The sequence below is a fragment of the Elephas maximus genome, chromosome 5 (assembly GCF_024166365.1).
Source record: "Elephas maximus indicus isolate mEleMax1 chromosome 5, mEleMax1 primary haplotype, whole genome shotgun sequence".
Classification (NCBI taxonomy): domain Eukaryota; kingdom Metazoa; phylum Chordata; class Mammalia; order Proboscidea; family Elephantidae; genus Elephas; species Elephas maximus.
The window spans coordinates 76,853,446-76,871,009 of NC_064823.1; the positions used below are offsets into that span (position 1 = coordinate 76,853,446).

Below are 17,564 nucleotides of genomic sequence, written 5' to 3' on the forward strand. Positions count from 1 at the left end.
GATCACATAGCTTTCTTTCAAGCCAGAAAAAGCCTGGAGTTAAGATGCGCAGTGTGGTTTGCATTTCCTGCTAAGAAAGATTTTTGTGTTTATCTTTGAAAAGCCATGTCTTACTCTAAACTACTAGCAGGCAGGTTTGTCTCCCAAAGATGCGCTGACTTCCTTGGCTCTCATAGCCACTGAGCTTCAGCTACAGATACCTTTACTTTGCTAGAAGAAGAGTCCAGGTTATGCACATCTCTGCTGGTGTTGTAGAAGGAACCAGTTTGAAATGTTTACATTTCAGGCCCGTATTTGGTTTTTTCTAATCAGTTCAATTTTATTTTTTCAGGTCTGGGAGTGTGGCAAATAATTGGATTGAAATTTACAATTTTGTCCAGCAACTTACTGAGAGATTCGTAAGGTATGTTTTCCCACTTTACTTTTCTAGACAGGGGAGTTTGAGGTGGAGAAAAAGTAGACCAAAGCTCAGAGGATATGCAGGGAAAACTCTTCTGAAATGTTGTCTTTTTAAGTGCCTAAAGGTTGGTGATTACACAAATGTTATTAGGACCACCTCTGTGTTGTCGAGGGCTTATTTATTTCATCTGGGGAAGCATCTTCAAGTACTATTCCAAATGTCTTTTCCTTTCCTAATTTTCATCTGTTTTGAATTTCAGCTATGCTTTCTCATAATTTATCACATTAAAAAATAAATTTTATGCCAATAGTATACATAATATATTTTCTACACAATTCTTAGTATCATAGAGATCCTCATTAAGAAAAAAAAAGTGTTGGAAAACTTCAAATGAGCATGTGTTAATAACCCACTACCAGAAAAGACACTTGTGTGTGTGTTTAAAGAAATGACTTGTGTTTACACAATGTGTGGGTGTGTGGCTGGTTTAAAATTTGACTGTACTATATATGCAATAAGCTTCACTGGGAAAGATTGGTTTTCTCTCCTTAAAAAAAAAAAAAGCGTAACTACTGTGAAATCCAGCTTACTCTCTTATTTAGAGGTAACTAGGAATTAGTGGTATCTCCTATTTAAAAATAGCTCCAGTTAACCAAGATTCTGAGGCTTTTTTTTTTTTAAGTAGAAAAAGAATGCAAGGAGCAAATACAAATTTATCCAGATAATGGAAAGGCCATGGATAGAAGCTGTATCATTAAATATTGCTTCCTTCAGTCTTGTTAGCTCAAATGTTTTCTGTAAAACAGGCTTGGATGATCAAAACATTTTGAAAGTCATGTTGCAAGTAACTTCAAACAATCTGTAGAGGCCTAGGCAATTCTTGCTCTCAGTTATTGGCAGCAGTAAACTTATCCCTATAAAAATGCGTGCTTGTCCATGTTCAGTCACCAGCTCCCTTCTTACGAGGACAAGTATAACACTTCATGTATGGACATGGCCTGAGGTAAAACTTTCTAGGAAAGAAAAATAAACAAGACCTTATGTTCATAAGTATCAAAGGCAGAAGAGACAGTTTAGGAATTTTCTGATTTAATTCAAGAGTGTTTGAGGAGTACCACATAGATTTTGATCTATATGATAAGCATAATGGTAAGCAGTGGATCATTTCAATACAACAGTTTAAAGAAGCTGAGTTCTTATTTAATTGCTCTTGTTTGTAAGCTGGAGTTCTGTAATACACAGTTGCCTGGCTCAAGTTTAATTTACTCAATTATTAACAACATATCATAGGAAGTTCATAAGAGGTCACTACATAAGAAAATGCCTTTTAAAATTTGTATAAGTCTTTGAGATGATTCTGATCTTCACTATATAAATTTTAGTTTCAGATCTTAGTAAATGTTTGCATACTGTGTCCTAGAAACGAGAACCATTTTGTGAGATATTTGTCCCAAAGCTTGGGAGATGTTGCTGACTGTCGTAATTGTTGCCAGTTAGAAATACGGCGATTGAGACTTGGGAAACTGAAACTGCACAACCAAGATTTGCTTTATTAGTTTTTAAAAATATTTTATATTACATTTATAAAATATATTTATAGTTTATTTTATTTTTTTATATTTTATATGACATTCTTTAAGCATTCTTATTTCATGATGACTTTTGCATGGACTCATCATAATTGTGGCAATTAAACCAAACTGGCTGCTCTATAGCCCTAAATATTGCTGATGATAACCATTCTGAAGGGTCTGGCCTCCTTTACGGAGATGCTGGAACACCAATGGTGTCGCAATGGTTAAGTGTTCAGCTGCCAACCAAAAAGTCGGCAGTTCGAATCCACCAGCCACTGCTTAAAAACCCTATGGGGCAGTTCTACTTCGGCTATGAGTTGGAATCGACTCGACAGCAACAGGTTTGGTTTTGATTTTGGTAGAACGCCAAAGGAAGAATTTTCTACAAAAGAATTTTACATTGGCCTAGAATTTATCTGTCTAGTTAAGGAGGCCTGGTGGTGCAATGGTTAAGTACTCAGCTGCTAACTGAAAAGTCAGTGGTTTGAACTTACCAGAGGCTCTGTAGGAGAAAAGACATGGTGAGCTGCTCCCATAAAGATTTCAGCCTAGGAAACCCTATGTGGCAGTTCTACTCTGTCATATAGGGTTACTGTGAGTTGGAATTGACTCAACACACAAAACAACAAAAACCATAGCTAGTCTCTTCCTAAATGCAAGTCTTTATGAGCTATGGAGGAGTGCTCCAGTGCTGAGAAGCATTGATTAAATCCAAAATGACTTATGCAGTAACGTTAAGCAGAGTTAGTGTATTTACTTAGAGAGTTCCATTTAAAAGAAGCCTAGGCCATTCAATGAGACCAATTTAAAATGAGACTCCCTAGCTGCATATCTGTATAGCATCAATATTTCTTTTAAAAATGTTTTAACTGCCCCTTTCTTTATTTTGCAGCCCTGAAATGAGGTTATCTTTCATTGTGTTTTCTTCTCAAGCAACCATTATTTTGCCATTAACTGGAGACAGGTCAGTGCATTATCATTTCACTGCAGGCTTTTAGTGGAGACTACTCTTAAAGGAATGATTGATATTTCCAAGTGGCGATTCAGGCCTCTCAATGGAATCAAGCAAATGCACAGACAATTCAGTCCTCTTTACTAATAGAGAGGAAAGGAGGTATGAATAATACCTTATAAAATCAATATAATTTATATTGGCCTTGAAATGTACAAAGAAACCAAGATTCCTGACTTATTTGTATATTCACTACTTACCACCTTTTCCCGTGTCTGCTAATATTAATGTATTAGATATAATACATTAATCAACCAAGAACTTGAAGTACATTGGGAAGGAGAAAGACATGGTTCTGTTTGTGTAATTGACTGGATTTAGGAGACATCCTGGATCTCTAGTTTTACTCTGAGGTCCACTGATGCTGAATGCGTTTGTCTTTTATAGAAATTAAAAGGATCTTGTTTTTTATTTAATTATATCTGTTGATCTGTCTATCTTTAATGCTTTTAAAAGGTATGGCTTTTTTTCAAACCAGCATCACAGTATTTCAGATGACCATTTCTATGTTATTTGAACCCATGTGGCAAGCTGAAATTAGTCATCGACATGTTTTGAAGGGTGGCTACTTTCCATGGGATCAGTTATGAGTTCCATAGTGGGAAGGAGCATGGTCTTCATTTTTATACCCACTATTTTTAGCACAAAGTATGTGAGATAAATTCTTGTTGAATAAATGAATGAGTTAGTATTACTTTGAACCTGAATTTCTCCAAATTGCAGTTTTATCAATGGAAGCTGGTGTACTTTGCTTTGTACTGTGGATTTCTAAAAGGTTGCATGTCAATGCACTTTTTAGAAATGGATTGTTTTCCTTAAAAATCACAATCTGGGCATGATTTACAGAGATTCATGGAGAGAATTTGTTTATAATTCATCAAATTGTTTTGAAAATTATATGTTTATGTATCTGTCTTCTAATTTGTCCTTTAACTTTTGCTAGAGAGTAAATTGCTCTGAAGGTAGGGCTGACCAGCCTAGGTCCTCAGTCTTCCCATCAACTCTTCCTCTCTGCACTTTCTTGTGTGCATCTGGGTCTCATCCAGGGCAATAGAAATAGTAGTTCCATGCAAACCATACATAACAACTTTCTGTGTTCAGTGATATAAGAAAAGAGTTCTTGCATTTATGAAAATAAATTTTCTTGGCTTAATTTACAAAGAAACAGCTTTGGACACAGACTGGCTATTACAAGAAAAAAGAGAGCAATCTAACATTCATGGTATACATAATACACACGCGCACACACGCAAATATGCACAATCTCTTAGCAAAATGTTAGATATAAAGTTGACTTCAGTAATTGTAGGTTACATACATTGTGCCAGATTCACTGCTAGGCACTTTGCATTTGGGCCCTGTAACATTTTGAAAATGTAGTTAATCACTTGTCGACCAGATTAGTATTGCTTAGGCATGCATGGAAAGAGTGTAAGCCCTTAATCTAAGTTAGTGATTTTTTCCTTTATTGTTGCTTGGATGTGATAGGAGGAGACTGCAATGGGACAGAGGAGATTTCTCTTTTAAGAGGCAACATAATTTTGCAGTCAAGAGTAAAGCCACCAGACCAAGTCTACCTGAGTTTATATTCTGGCTCTACAGTTTATTAGCCAAATGTTCATGGGGAAATTACTGATCCTCTCTACGCCACAGTTTTTTCCATCTATATAATGATGAAGATGGTAATGATAACAATATCTACTTCATAAGGTTGTTCAAAGGATTGAAGTTAATGAATGTGGAGCATGTAGAACAGAGTCTGGCACATAAATCTTCAATGGAGAAAAACTTTATTATTATTATTACTGTTCTTTTTGTTATCTGGGTGGTGCGAAGGGTTAAGCATTCAACTACTAGCTGAGGGACTGGTGGTTCCAACCCATCTGGAGGCACGTTGGAAGACAGCCCTGGCAATCTGCTTCCGAAAGGTCACGGCCTTGAAAACCCAATGGAGCAGTTCTGCTCTGTGCACATCGGGTCAAAATGAGTCAGAATGGATTTGACGGCCTTTTTTTTTTTTTTTTTTAACAATAGAGAATACGCACTATTATGATGATCGGGGAGAGTTAGCCTTATGTGCAGGGAACACTGTCCGATTTGAAAGGATTTCTAAAATTCCAGAAGGAATTTTAATAATGCTATCTTCAGATTATTATATACATAGCTGGCTCCTCTGTGTCTTTCTAAATAGAAATACTTTCAGTTTTCATGGATTTCAGTATTTGCAGCATATTGAATTAGTTTGCAGTGGTGGAAATTACACTGAGAAGGCCCACATTAGAGTTCCAGTTTTGCCACTTATTGACTTGGGGACTTAGGAGCCAGTCGTCTACTCAGAGTGTTAGTTTTTATATTTATAATATCTGCCGTGTTTTCTTAAGAGAGTTGCTGAGAAGATCAAAATAAGACAATGTGTAGATAAGCACTTTGTATATCACAGAAGAAACTCCAGTGAAGAATATTTTCTTCTCCTACATTGTATTTTTTACTAATTGAATCGGTAACTTCTCAAATTTCTATGGTCCTCTATATTTTAATAATCCAAGAAGCTAGACTATATGAAGAAGAACAGACAGCAAGATTGGAGGAAGACTCATTAACAACCTGCGTTATGCAGATGGCACAACCTTGCTTGTTGAAAGTGAAGAGGACTTGGAGCATCTACTGATGAAGATCAAAGACTACAGCCTTCTGTATGGATTACACCTCAACATAAAAGAAAACAAAAATCCTCACAACTGGACCAACAAGCAATATCATGATAAACAGTGAACAGATTGAAATTGTCAAGGATTTCATTTTATTTGGATCCACAATCAACACCCAAGAAAGCAGCAGTCAACAAAATTAAATGACGTATTGCATTGGGCAAATCTGCAAAAGACCTCTTTAAATTGTTAAAAAGCAAAGATGTCACTTTGAGGACTAAGGTGCACCTGACCGAATACATGGTATTTTCCATCACCTCACATGCATGTGAAAGCTGGACAATGAATAAGGAAGACCAAAGAAAAATCAGTGCCTTTGAATTATGGTGTTAGTGAAGAATGTTGACTATACCATGGACTGCCAGAAGAAGGAATAAAGTCTGTCTTGGAAGAAGTACAGTCAGAGTGCTTCTTGGAAGAGAAGATGGTGAGACTTCGTCTCACATACTTTGGACATGTTATCAGGAGGGACCAGTCCCCAGAGAAGGACATCATGCTTGGTAAGGTAGAGGGTCAGTGAAAAAGAGGAAGACCTTTGATGAAATGGATTGACACAGTGGCTGCAACAATTGTCTCAAGTAACAATGATTGTGAGGATGGCACAGGCCAGGGTGGTGTTACATTCTGTTGTACATAAGTTCACTGTGAGTCACTTTTCATTCATTACACACTTTTAAATGTGTGGGAGCAATTTGTATCTTTAGATGTCAGACCATGGAACAAATATTTTGACTACTATTGCAGATCTTTGTTTCAAAGTCTGGAAATTGGAATTCTACACATAAACTTTCTTAATGTCATTGATCTTACTCACAAATAAGCCTGAGTGTATGAGAAAAGCCAAGGTTAAGCAAAGAAAGGTTAATGTTATGTAGAGCAGGTTTCTCAATTTCAGTTCTATTACTCATAATTCTTCAGTACTTTGGTAAATATGAGAAGTACCTCTTTCATGTTTCTCAGAGTGTTGCTGAAGATTTTCAGTAGAGATGAGGCAAGATTGGAAGACAGTAGTGAGCCCTTACCGTAGGGCCATGTCTGTGTTACAGTTTAAAATGTCATTCAGCACTATGTAAATGCACAAATAGAATATTACACATGACAAGAAATTATCAGTTATAAATGTTATGTCCTCATCATTTTAATACTTAATTCTTTCAAATACTTCAATTTGAAAACATTCCTTTTTTTTTTTTCTCTTGCTCCCATTATTTTTACCTTTCATATGTCTGTCAGTCCATCCATTTGCCCACCTATCTGTTTGCCTACATTATGTGTGGCATATTAAGCACTGTGACATCTGGGGAAGACACAAAGATGAATAAGCCACTGTGGTGGAGGGTGGTAGGGAGTGGGGAGGGGTTATGCACATGCTCTGATTTAGCCCAGGGCTGTATTACAGGGTCAGGTGTTGATTCCATATGTAAATAGCCAGCCCCTCAATATTGGAAAGTTTTGAGTTAGGGCTAGTTTTAAGGAATATTTTAAGTTACTATGTTGCATAGGAAACCCTGGTGGTGTAGTGGTTAAGAGCAATGACTGCTAACCAAAAAGTCAGCAGTTCAAATCCACCAGGTGCTGCTTAGAAACTCTATGGTCAGTTCTACTCTTTCCTATAGGGTCGCTATGAGTTGGAATCGATGTGATGGCAACAAGGTTTTTTTTGTGTGTGTGTTGTGTAAGTGGGGATAGTGGAATGTGCTCAGTTCTGTTCAATATTATCTTAATGCTATAGTTGAGAACATTTAGTGAGCACTTATTGTGTGCCTAGCAGTGTGCAAAGTGCTTTCCATGCATTACCTCAGTTAATCATCATGTCGATTACATGTAATAGATAATATTATATCTCAATTTTACAAATGAGGAAACTGAAGCTAAGAGAGGCGATGTAGCTTGTCCAAGCACACACAGTTAATAAGTGGTGAGCAGTATATTAGCCAGAATGATCTTTTAAAATGTATAGCATGTCATGCCCTCTTTCATGCTTAAAGTAATATAATGACAGAATAGAAAGCAAACTCTTCACCATGGCCTAAAAGCCCTACCTAGTCTGCCTACCTAGTCCTAACCTACAATGTCGTGTGGCACAGTCTATCTAGCCTGAATGGCCTTCTTTCCATTCTCCAAACATGCCAAACTTTTTTCTACATTAGGACTTTTGTTTTTTCTTTGCCCCAGATCTTTCACTCACTGGCTTGTTCTTGTCACTCAGGCCTCATCGCATGTGCTACCACTGCTGAGAGGCCTTCCCTGGCCACCAAATCTGAAGAAACTCCCCCAACACCCAAGTGATCTCTTACAACACAGAAATCTCTTTCAACACTTTCTAAAGTTATTTTGTCAATTAATCATTTCATTTTTGTCTCCATGAACCTAATGTAAACCCCATGAGAGCAGGGGAACCGTCTTTGTCTTGTTTACCCATATATCCCAGCATCTACATCAGAGTCTTGCACACAGTAGATGCTCACTAAATATTAGTTGAGTGAATGAATGAATGAGTTAGTTTCAGCTGCTAACCAAAATGTTGGTGGTTCAAATCCACAAGCCACTCCTTGGAAACCCTGTGGGGCAGTTCTACTCTGTCCTGTAAGGTCACTATGAGTCTGAATTGACTCGATGGTGATGGATTTTTTTGGGTGGTGCAAATGCTTAACATACTTGACTGCTAATCAATAGGTTGGAGGTTTGAGTTCACCCGGAAGTGCCTTGGAAGAAAGGCCTGACGGTCTATTTCCAAAAAAATCAGCCACTGAAAACCCTATGGAGCACGGTTCCACTCAGACACACATAGGGTCACCAAGAGTTGGAGTAAGCACAACAGCAACTGGTTTTAGGTTGTGTCTTAGTTATCTAGTGCTGCTATAACAGAAACACCACAGATGGGTGGGTTTAACAAAGAGAAATTAATTTTTTCACAGTTTAGGAGGCTGGGAGTCTGAATCAGGGTGCCAGCTCTAAGATAAGGCTTTCTGTCTCTGTTGGCTCTTTGGGAAGGTCCTTCTCTCTGCTGAGCTTCTGCCCCTGGGCAATCTTCCTGTGGCTTGGCATCTCTTTTCCCTCATCTCTGCTTTTCTTATGCTTGTTTAGTCTCTTTTATATCTCAAAAAAGATTGATTCAAGACACACCCTACACTAATTCTGTCTCATTAACATAGCAAAGTCAACCCATTCCCAAATGAGATTATAACCACAGGCATAGAGGTTAGGATTTACAACACGTATTTTGGGGGACACAAGTCAACCCATAACAAGTTTGGGTTTTTTTTTTTTAAACAAGAATATTATTAAATTAATTAATTTAATTAATGCTTAAGTTAAAAAAAATATTGCTAACTTTCTATGTAGCTAGAGCTAGTTATCTTGGAATCATCATGGAATTCAGGGATTGGAAAGAAAAAGCATTCAGGAATAGAGCATGTCAAACTGTTCCCTTGGAAGTTCCTGATGACTCCCGTTAAAGTGGAAAAATTAGGGTTGGACCTGAGAGTCAAGCAGACATGGGAGCTGGGTGCTAGCTCTGTGACCTGGGAAAAGTTACCTAACCCCTTGGTGCCCAGTTATCTTGCCTGTTAAAAGGAGCTAATCATTCATATCATACAGCAATGTTGGGAAGATTAAATGCATATAATGCATACCCACTACATTAAAAAAAAAAAAAAAAACCTACATGGGGAGGCCTAATTAAGGGTCTCATACATATAAAACCCTTTGCTGTCGAGTTGATTCCGACTCATAGTGACCTTATAGGACAGAGTAGAACTGCCCCATAGAGTTTCCAAGGAGCAGCTGGTGGATTCGAATTGCTGACTTTTGGTTAGCAGCCAAGTTCTTAACCACCGTGGCACCAGGGCTAGAGTATGCAATAAATTTTTGTCACTTTATTAATTTGCTTTTCTTTTATTGCCTCTATTATCTCCCCCAATGACCTGCCTTTTACTACTTCTCATTTATGATTTTTCTAGTTTTTTTTGTTTCTTGTTTTATTGTTAGCATTGTTGATGATGATTAAGTAGGAAGGAGGCTAAGACTAAACTGGTATTTGGAGGTTACCAGAGTACACCATCATCATTTTTATCATGACATGCCAAGAGGTAACAGCAGTTTAGAGAAGTCAGGTGACTTTGCTCAAAATAATACAGCTAGGTAGTTAGAGCCAGGATTCAAACTCAGGTCTGACTCATTAGCATGAGCCCTTAACCACTGCACTGCACTGGCTCAAGTTCCCTAGGCCCCCCTTCTCCAGCTTTCACAGCTAGCCAGAATTCATCAGAATAAATGTATTCTGTTCTCTTGCAAAACTAGTGAAGTGGTGAGAGGAAGGGACTGTAGTTGGGCTGGTTTTAAAAAAAGAAAAATTCCATTAGGGAAATGATTATTCCTGCTTAAAAAAGTCTGCTTGAACACACATCGTGCTAACCCCAGAGGTCCGGGTATGGCAGTAGCTCAGATTCTAGTGATGGATATGTTAATAGTTAACTTTCAGTGAAGCTCCACATCTGCTTTATTAGTATGTTCTAGAAAATGAAGCATACTGTTACACATGCCTGGGAGACACAACTGGTAAGAGGCAGGGGTTAATTTCTTATGGCCCAATAAAGCAGTGAGTGGGGAAACTGGAGTAAAAATATACTCAATACAGTAGGTGTCAACTTGAGGTGTGATCCGTGTACCTTACTTTGGTAAATGCAGACTGAAGGGGGGAAAAACTTCCACAAGACTCCGATTGTGCAGGGTACTTTGCAAGCAGATATTTTTGGACCCAGGGCTGCTACTTTGGCTTCATCGTTCTGGACTCTGGACAACAGAACCCTTGGCATATATTGGCATTAGAATGACAAGTTAAATGAATAATAGGCGAATTTTTATATAAGCTACTGAAGTTATTGTTGTTTGGTGCCACGGAGTCAATTCCGACTCATAGCGGGTCTATAGAACAGAGTAGAACTGCCCCATAGGGTTTCCAGTGAGCGGCTGGTGAATTTGAACTGCCCACCTTTATTTAGCAGCTGAGCTCTTAATCACTGCACCACCAGCTACTCAAGAGATAACTAAAACCTGTTAGTTTATAATAGAATGTATTAGCAATGTTTTCCTTTAGAAAATAACTTTTCAGTCTTTTAAAACCTTTATAAAATTTTAAATTGAGGGCCTAGAAGAGGATAATTACTTTTTTGAGTTCTTTCTTTTTTTTGAGTGGCATGTAGTGTAGCAGTATATAATAACCCAAATAGATAATTAGAGTGGGTATGCTTGAATAAAACCAAAACCAACCCCATTGCCGTTGAGCCCATTCTGACTCCTAGCAACCCTATAGGACAGAGTAAAATGACCCCATAGGGTTTTAAAGGAGCAGGTGGTGAATTTGAGCTGCTGACCTTTTTGGCTGGTAGCCAAACGCTTAACCACTGTGTCACCATGAAACACATGGAGTTGCTATGAGTCAAATCGACTTGACAACAACTGGTTGTTTTTTTGTTTTGTTATGTAAACACTATCATTATCCCCATTTTTCATATGTGGGAAATGGAAGACCAGAGAGGGTGTATAACTTGCTCAAAGTCTCAAGACTAGTGGGTGTTAAAGCTGGAATTTGGAGTTGAGACCAAAGCACCATTCTGGACTTGTATGTTGTGCTCATTACTTGATGCAGAGTGGTGTAATGAAAGAATTGAGGGCTGGCTGGCAGTTGAACTTGCTCTGTCCCTGTCACACCAGGTGATATTACTAAGAATAATAAGTAATATCTATGAAGCATTCACTTTGTGTCAATACTTTTTATGCATTGCCTCATTTGACCTTCACAACAACCCCATGGAGTTAGCATACCTTTATTTATAGATGGAAGTCCCTGGGTAGTGCAAATAATTAATGTGCTCGGCTACTAACTGAGAGATTGGGAGTTTAAGGCCACTCAGAGACACCTCTGAAGAAAGGCGTGGTGATCTACATGTGAAAAAATCAGCCATTGAAAACCCTGTTCTGTTCTGACACAGATGGGGTCAACATAATCAGGATCAACTCAATGGCAACTGATGGTGGTAATATTTACAGATGAGGCAACTGAAAAATACAGGCTCACACATCCAGTGAGTGAAGGAGCTAGAGTTTGAACCCAAGCAGTCTGGCTCCACAGCCTGGGGTCTTATCCATTAGGCTGTATTGTCACCTCATCTCCAGCCTGCCACCATTTTTAGGTTTCGCAGAAGAGCAAAATAGCAGTCCAAAGGGGAACCCATAATTAAAAGGGTCTGTTTTTGGTACTTCTCATTCCCTTTCTCCTCTTTCCTCTCTTCTGTTTAGGCATCCACAGCTTTCTGAATGCCCAAAGCTGCCAAATGACATTATGTTATAAATGCCATTCCAGAAACTGTATTTACAGTTTAAAAGATTTTCTTAATAACCGCAAAACGCTTTAACTAGATGGACTGACCGACAAAATAGTTCAGGGAAAGAGCATTCCAACTGCATGAGAAAGTTTTTTTTTTTTTTTTTCTTTCTTTCTTTTTTTTGCAGATTTTATTATAGATTCTTAATCCTGGAGGCACATTAGAATACCCTGGGGCATCATCAAAAAACGGTGATGCTCTGTCCCTAGCACAAGCTAAGTCATTTAGAATCTCGTCAAGTAGGGCCCAGGAGAGATTGTTTAAAAGGTATTTCACGTGATTCCAATACACAGTCAGGGCCAAGAACTCCACTGCATTTGTGGAGCTTTGTGTAAGAGTAGCCACGGGACTACGTGTGAGTCATTCTCATATAACCATATAGAATTACAACGTTCATATTTGGTAGGTGCTCAACGGATGTGTGACTGAAATCTGGAAAGAGCTTTGAAATCTAGAAAGTTAAGGTGATGTGCTTTGAAAAGATCAAGTACAATACAGATACTTTGTATAAAACTGCATCATTAGTCACTCCTAAAATGTACTTAAAATCAAATTATGCCTTCATTGTGTTAGTTGGACAAGTCAGAATTCTCTGCCAATCATTTAATTTATGCCACCATCTCAATATATTATTTTAGTTATGAAGTCATGCACAGCTTTCACAATCCAGAGTGTTTTGTGGATGCAGAAAACCCACTGATGTAGTACAGTGCATGGCAACTTGTAGTTGCAATGTTCCCTTCCTTTCCCTTCTCTTCCCTGGCCTTCCCTTCCCTTGCCTTCCCTTTTTTCCCTTGCTTTGCTTTGCCTTGTCTCCCCTTCCTTGCCTTCCTTCCCCTCCCCTCCTTTCCCTTCCCTTTGAGAAATACTAGCAGAATTGACAGTGTTAGTTAATTCTGTTAGATTAGGAAAAAATGAGGCAGTATGTGTTTGCCTCCTCTTTCTCTTCTTTTTCAAAAATATAATTATCAAGTAAAGGAGAAAGTTGATTATAGAGTTGGATGCAAGTAAAGGAGGAAGTTGATTATAGAGTTGGATCCCCTGATTCTCAAAAAAATGTCAGATCTTTAATATTTGTTTAAATACTGCCTCTTTCTAAAAAGTATTTGAGGCTGCATAGAAGGTAACAATACTGCAAAAGAATATATAAAAAGAAAAGTTAAGACAACGAGGATGAAGCAATATGATAACCATAGGAACTTAGAAGAATTTTGTGAATGAGTAAGAATTTTACTGTGAGCTTCCCAGTAGCCAGAGAAAGAAGTAGACAGAGCTTACGTAGCTGTAATTAGCAGAAAGGAGGAAGTGTCTAGTGATTACTCAGGAGTGACAGATTTCTGCTGTGAGACCTTATAAGGTCTCACACAATACCTTGCGTGTCATGATAGCAGTATCCTTGACAACAGCTTCACAACAAACACCAAAGTAGTTTCAATATTACTATTCCTTATAGTTGAAGACATAGCATTAAAGCTAAATTCAGTGAAGCTGATATTCACAGATGTTGGATTCAAGCTGTACGTGTGTTTTTTTTTTTTTTTCTTTTTAACAAATCCACTTTTTCTTTTTTTTTTTTTTATCATTTTCCCTTCTGCTGTCTTTTAAAGTTTTCTTTAAGGTCATGGTGTAGATCGGTAAGTTCTGCTTTTAACCTATAAACATCAGTTTGTTTTTTCCGGTTTAACTGCTTACTGGAACTGCTTATTAATAACCTTAAAACTTCTTTTTAGTTGATTAGGAACCTTTGAAGACATGTAATCTGCCCAGTCTTATTTTGGTTTCCATTTTCCCCAAAGTGATACCATGTTGTTTGAGGAGACACCAATAAATTCCATAGTACCCTTGGAGGGACTGCAAGACCAGGACTCATGTGTATTGAGGCTATTGGCTATGGGCAAGGAGCACTTTCCTCCTATGATTATGCAGCTTCAAAAGTAATGATGGGATTCTGTGAATCTTTGACTCTATGGTGGAAGCTATGGGTATGGATGCAAAACCAAGAACTGCTCTGTTTTGCCTCTTCCAATAAAATAAGTCAACAGGCCAAATGGCTCTGAACCTCACATTTACAATTCCTTCAGTTTAGAGTTTTCTGCAGGAGGCATACCTTAAAGTGTTGCTGCTGTCTGGTCTCATAAATAATGGTGAGCTGAATCTGAACTGAATGGAGAAGGCTATTTTTACCAGGCAAAATCTGTTTGTGTAAACTTGAATTTCAGTTGTCTTTTTTATTTTCCTTTTGGCAGCAAACGTTAGTGCTTGAGGACACACTGCCACTCATTTCTGGGAAGCACCAAATATTGGGTTTTTATCTGTGTTTAGACAGAATCAGTTTCAAGTCATTCTGAAGATACTGAACATAAATATTTAGATAAGACAAGCTTATACTTTTTTGTAATTTATTCCATCATCTGTAGAATTACAATTTTTTTTAAATGGTGGATTGAAAAATTTATTAAACACTTACTTTGCAAAAATGCATTATAATAAGTAATTAGCATAGGTTGAGTCAGAATTGACTTGAAGGCAACGAGTTTTGGTTTTTAGAGAGATACATTACAAATAAGAGACATTGTGATGGCCTACCCTAAACTTGCAGTTTAGTTGAGAAGAATATGAAATTATATTAAATTAGCTAAACTCTTTTAAAGTAGACAAGTTTTAAGAGACAAAATGATTCATCACAGTAAATGTTGAATATAGGTATGAGTAGAAAGCATGGGGCATCCCAGAGAAAAGAGTGTAACAAAGTCAGAGAAAGGTTCATATAATAGTAGGTTTTGAACCAAGTATTAAATGAGACAATCAACATTATTGATAGAGATGACTGAACCAGGAAGGGGGAAGATAAACCTCATGCTCTGAAAGTTGTTTTTTTTTTTTTTGGGTGGGGGGGAATCCTTGAGAATGGAGAACTAGTAATAATTTTAATTATAGACATTAATATGTAAGCAAGAAATGACTTTTAAAGAGCATGGAAGCCTCCTTTGGCTCATTTCTTTCAAGTATTTGAAACTCAATATCCTAACATGATAAAATAAGTTTTGACTGTTTTTTGGTATGTGTTGTAATAGTGCATGCTATGTGTGTGTGTGCACATGTGCATGCGTGTGTTGTATGTGTGTATGTGGCTCCAGTAAGTTTTCCTTGATGTTCAGATAATATTTTTTTATAGTTAATCTCCTTTTATCCGTCATCCCTGCTAGTGTGGGAACTATTCACGTTTCATTTAAGGCATTATACTTTAGTTTACTATTTCAAAAGTTTCCATCCAGAAAGACAATTATCTTTGCTTCTACTGAATAAAATTCTGAAAATAATATCTTAAGAGGACCTCTCTTCTGATCTTTTATACTGAAATCTTTAAAAAGAAGTTTGAGTGTACTTTGAATTGATTTTTGCAACATTATTTTATCTCTTTAAGAATCTATGGTTTTCTTTATTTTTTAAAGGGGTCTTTGGAACTACAGGAAACTCTGGTAGCGTAGTGGTTAAGAGCTATGGCTGCTAACCAAAAGGTTGGCAGTTCGAATCTACCAGGTGCTCCTTGGAAACCCTAGGGGGCAGTTCTACTCTGTCCTATGAGGTCTCTGTGAGTTGGAATCCACTTGACAGCAATGAGTTTGGAACTACCGACGACAGTCCCTGGGTTAAGAATGCCTGACTTACAGACAGCTTGCCTTCAATGTTATGTAAATTTGCCCTCACTTTGAAACAATTGAATCAACCCCAACAAATTCTTCATCACAATCACCTTCACTTGCTGCACCTGCACTGTGGTCCAGCCAGTCGATTGCACTGCCGTCCAGTCGATTCCAGTTGATTCCTACTCATAGCGACCCTATAAGACAGAGTAGAACTGCCCCATAGAGTTTCCAAAGAGCGCCTAGGTGGATTCAAACTGCTGACCTTTTGGCTAGCAGCCAGAGCGCTTAACCACTATGCCACCAGGGTTCCCAGTGGGGCTACTGGAACAAAATTGACTAGCACAGGCAGCTTTTAAATCATTGAAAAAGCCTTGCAGTCTTTTCTTGCACTGAAAAGCCAAAAAGCCAAACCCGTTGCCATGGAGTCAATTCTGACTCATAGCGACCCTATAGGACAGAGTAGAACTGCCCCATGGAGTTTCCAAGGAGCGCCTGGTGGTTTCCAACCGTGGACCTTTTGGTTAGCAGCCATAGCCCTTAACCACGACACCACTAGGTTTTCCTCTTGCACTAAAGTAAGGCTAAATAAGAACCCTATGCATCTACTCCAATATACCTACAAATTCTACTTAAAGACTTAAAGACACAGTTAGGAACGGATCTTGTTTATAACCCTGGGGACTGCCTGCATATAAAAGCCCCGAAAACTGGATATTCTTTTACTCACACACACACACAGCAGCTCTTAATAATTTAGTCATATTTCATTTAGACATATTCCATTGGGAAAATGAATTAGTCAAGATGAAAAAGATTCTATGGCTTTTCATCTTTTTTATAAATATTATCCATCCGTCCGTCCGTCTGTCCGTCCGTCCGCCCGACCGTCCGTCCGTCCGTCCATCCATCCATTTATTCTTTCATTCATTCATCAAATATGTATTAAGTACCTATTATATTTAAGAGAACATGGTAGTGTCTGGAAGAGTAGGGAGGTGCCACAAAAGTGAATAAATCATGACACTCCTGACCCCAGTGGACACAAGCAGAAATTGTTTCCGTAAGTAATGTTTAAGTAATGTGCTTCAGGAATTTGAAGATATCAGAGAAAATTTTTTACTTTCAGTGAGGTGGTGTGGGCATTTCACAAATGCTTTCAGAGAAAGTGCCACTGACGCTGAGCTACTCAATCCTTATGTTTTTGTGGTTGAGGGAGAAAATGTTTTACTCCTTTGCATTTAGTAAAACAAATATGATTGACGATATCTGCTCTCAGCTAAAAATGCTGGGAATATACTTAGATTTTTAAAGACATTTCAAACTGTTAGCATTTTTAATTTTTATAATTATAATGTAGTAATTACTAAATGCATATTAAAATAGCAAAAAGTTATGAGGAGTTATCTGCCTTCAAACCTTACACCCTTTCTTCTGCTTCTTACTGAAGAAAACTTAGTTGTAACACTGCCATGTTTTTTGAGAGGTGTTTATTGTGATCTTTGCTTATTTTCCTTTTGTTCAATATTATAATACATTTTTTTCAGATACAAAATTGGCCGAGGCTTGGAAGATTTAAAACGTGTTAGCCCAGTAGGAGAGACATATATCCATGAAGGACTAAAGCTAGTAAGTTCTTTTACATTTATGAGTGTGGGAGAGAATACATTATAACTCTAACGAAGCTCGAAAGCGCAGTACATATTTACCTTATTTTTGTGTGTGTGCATTTAGCTGTTCTAGGGATGAGACTGACAGAAAAAAATTAGTTGTGGTGGTGATAAGAAAAGTTTGGATTCCTTTTTTGCCTTTTATGGAATTATCCATTTTTTCAGTGGTT

At 37.8% G+C, this 17,564-nt stretch overlaps 1 protein-coding gene across 2 annotated transcripts in view; it reads left to right on the forward strand.

Annotated features, from left to right (window-relative positions):
* ANTXR2 (ANTXR cell adhesion molecule 2) overlaps positions 1–17,564 on the forward strand; it is a 168,970-nt gene that overhangs the window by 1,509 nt on the left and 149,897 nt on the right. For both annotated transcript variants that reach the window (XR_007517646.1, XM_049885923.1), the window contains exons 2-4: positions 332–403; positions 2,867–2,938; positions 17,272–17,353. Coding sequence is in view for 1 of the 2 variants with exons in the window: in XM_049885923.1 (XP_049741880.1) it covers positions 332–403; positions 2,867–2,938; positions 17,272–17,353 (226 nt within the window). In the remaining variant the exon portion in view is untranslated. The remainder of the gene's footprint in view (positions 1–331; positions 404–2,866; positions 2,939–17,271; positions 17,354–17,564) is intronic.